This window comes from Limulus polyphemus, unplaced genomic scaffold (genome assembly GCF_000517525.1).
Source record: "Limulus polyphemus unplaced genomic scaffold, Limulus_polyphemus-2.1.2 Scaffold95, whole genome shotgun sequence".
Taxonomy (NCBI): domain Eukaryota; kingdom Metazoa; phylum Arthropoda; class Merostomata; order Xiphosura; family Limulidae; genus Limulus; species Limulus polyphemus.
The window spans coordinates 456,930-460,422 of NW_013665705.1; the positions used below are offsets into that span (position 1 = coordinate 456,930).

General features: G+C 28.7%; 1 protein-coding gene across 3 annotated transcripts in view; it reads left to right on the forward strand.

Moving 5' to 3' along the window:
* The window catches only part of LOC106469220 (PX domain-containing protein kinase-like protein), a 35,235-nt gene that overhangs the window by 20,866 nt on the left and 10,876 nt on the right, over positions 1-3,493 (forward strand). For all 3 annotated transcript variants that reach the window (XM_022398472.1, XM_022398466.1, XM_022398477.1), the window contains one exon: positions 1,702-1,783. In XM_022398472.1, coding sequence (XP_022254180.1) covers positions 1,702-1,783 — 82 coding nt within the window. The remainder of the gene's footprint in view (positions 1-1,701; positions 1,784-3,493) is intronic.

Consider the following 3,493-nt stretch of genomic DNA (forward strand, 5'->3'; position numbering starts at 1 on the left):
ATATTTCAATCCATTCGTGTTATTCATAATTCAAGGAAAGCTATTTGACTGTTGATCGGGAGCAAAAGGTAAGACCATTTCATTTTTCAAAAAAAGTGAAGTAAGAAGTTTCGTAAAGAGCGCGAACGGTAGCGTGAATGATTGCTTGACTGAGAAAATAAGCAGACAAACAAACAATTTCAGAGATTTAGCAGTATATAGATAGATTCTTTAAGATCTTGTTTTTGTCATCTTACGCCTTTTAATGAAGATGGGAACATTGACAGGGAAATCTTTATATATATAAGAGGAAGTTTATTTATTTGTTTATTTTTCTTCTAAGAACTTGTTTTTATCATCTTACACCTTTTAGTGAAGATGGGAACATTGACAGGGAAATAATTTTATAGCCAATGCTCAGCAAGAGGTTTTCGTTTATAAAATTTTGTTGTTGTTCTCGACTTTATTTTTATTTTATTACCTCGTCTCCATAGTTAATATTTGCAAATAGTCAATAATATTGTAGGTCCATTTTATTGTTGTTCTTTCTACGTGCCATTATAACACATTTTCATCTCATCATTTAATTTCTGTTGTGCATATATTGTATGTTTATTACAAAAAATGCCGCAATAATCATTAATTGTCAATTTCGTTATTAAATACTACACCAAATACAAAATAAATGGCACCAATACATTTCTTGTAAAAAAACTGGTTATTATGAAGTAATTTTAAAATTTGTAAGTGCAACTGTTTGATTTCCTATAGCGAACAAAATAAACAAATAAATAAACTTTCTCTTTTATATATATATATATATAAAGATATATACATGTACACAAGTTTCATGTATAGGAGTAATGTGCTCATGTGGAAAAAATCATGAACAGTTCTAGTTATGACCATTATAAATGAAGAACAATAGTATTTTATTATCAATGATTTCATCAACTTCTAGACCAGTTTTCATCATATCAGTTACAACTAAAAGTATTCAAGATGATGTACAAGAATAATCGGGAGTTAAGCATTTGTGTAGATCAGTTGTACATTGTACATTGTAAGTTTTCATCATATCAGTTACAACTAAAAGTATTCAAGATGATGTGCAAGAATAATCGGGAGTTGAGCACTTGTGTAGATCAGTTGTACATTGCTAGTCGGATATCTGTAGTCTACTTTCCTATAGCTTATAGTAAAATGTAAAGAAAGTAGAGTTTTGGCTTTAATGAACTCCTCCTGCCTGTAGGATGGTTTTTATTGTTAAGTGAGGTTGTGTGATTAAGTTCCTTCCTGTGTACTGTTTTCTACATATTAATAGGCATACTTGGAAATGTGTTGTTTGACATCACCACTCATTCTCTGTAGTATTTTGAGAGAGGTCAGTAACATAAAAATCAAATCATCCTATAAAAAATACACACCTGGTTCTGTTGATTGTCAGTAAGGGAAACCTGTTGAGTGTTAACCATTCATGGTTTTCTTTAAAAAAGTTCTAACATATTGTAAGACTCAAATCAGAATTGCTGTGGCTTCTTTTGAAGAAAGGCTTAAACATGTAAAATCCCAATTCAAGTCTTTGTTCTTTTTCATACAAGGTGACATTTAATTCATTTTAAATAATGTTTTTATTCCGAGTTATATTGCACTCAATACTAAGAATCGTCCTTCCAGTTATTCTAACTTTCATCCTATTATTTTAAATCCTCTTGATGTTAGGATCGATCCTGGAAGCTACCATCTCCACAGAAGCATGTAAAAAAAAAGGACTTCCATCAATATCTGATTTGCTCGCTCATCCGTAAGTTCACACACATATATTTTTTGTTCTTAAGAAATAAAAGAACTACAAACATAGCTAGTTATCTGTCAACTACACATATTTTACTTTTAAACCTTCTTTCAGTCAAGTGAAATGTATGTTATATTTGTCATGTTAAATCATTCCAAATTCCATCATGCTTGTTAAGGTAAAAGATATTTTTTCTCTCTTATTTCATTGTAGTATAGTAAAATCACTATATCAGAGTCGGGCCAATTCTCAATTCATATCTGCCACACTCTTGGTTTTAACTTGATTTTGGCTAGTGATTTAAGAGCTTGTAATAGAGAGTTTTTCAAGTGCTCATTGTAACTTGAGGTCGGGCCAATTCTCAATTCATATCTGCCACACTCTTGGTTTTAACTTGATTTTGGCTAGTGATTTAAGAGCTAGTAATAGAGAGTTTTTCAAGTGCTCATTGTAACTTTAGATACACTGGATATAAAACTGGTAAGTTGCAGGTGAGATGTTTGCTTTGTGACAATATGTGAAATGTCAACAAAAATTCCAGTTAATATAGTAAATTACTGATTACGATTTTTAGTATAAATTTGAATACTCATGTGATATACGTGTATAGATAATTATTATGAATAAAAGCATTCCAAGTTTAACTGACTGTCAGTAGGTGATCTTTGAAAATGCCACACTCTCCTTGAGGTAGGATATGAAGCAATGTTACTGCAATTAATCAATTCAGATTTATATTATTTAGGTGAAATATTAAGCATACTGATAAAAATAGAAGTTTTTAGACAGCAGATATCTTTATTATAAAAATCAAGTTGTTAATATTATAAATGTATCCGATTTTACATCTTGAAACAACTTGTAAAATCGTAAAATACTGTATTGTTTGTTTGTGCAATAAAAGTTTGCTACGATAACCAACACTAGTTTGTATGTTTGTTTTAAAAACATGAATATGTAACTAGAAAAAAGTTGGAATACTGAAACTTTAACTCCAATATCCCTCAGATATATTTAGATAGTTAAGGAAACAAACAAACGTAATAAGTAAGTAATATAATTTATGAAACAAAAAAGTTATTCAGGAGAGTAAGTAATTTTGTTTGATTATATTTGAAAAGTTGTTTATGAGTGGGTTTGAAAAAAACATTATAGTTTGACTCTCGAGTGTAATTGGAGTAATTTATTTCTGTATTTCATTCAACATTATCAGGAAACTTTTGTAATAAAGTAATAATAATCAATCCTTAATTCCATTTCTGAAATTGGAAATGAAAATAAGGTAGACATTTTGGGTTGTAGAAAAATGGAACCATATTTTTTTAATGAATTATTGAATATTCAATAGAAATAGTAAAAGACTGATTTGATAGCATCTGTTCACTCACCAGTTTACAGAATGTAAAATTTTCATACATATGAATACTAAATATGTAAAAGAAAATTAACTTCTATGTAAACATTTATGTATTTTTTAACTCAAATTTATTTATAATTCTAATAGTATGAACCGTACTCTTTTTTTTTTCCAGTCACTTTATTTTACTGTTTGAAAGTAAACCAAAACTTTTTTATATAATATATATATATATATATATATATATATACACACACACATAGAGAGATAGAGTATTACTATAACTGTTTGTATATAGTTAATTAACTATTAGTATTCCTTTACCCGTAAGGTAGGTAAAGTTTAAAGGTTAAGTTTGTTTC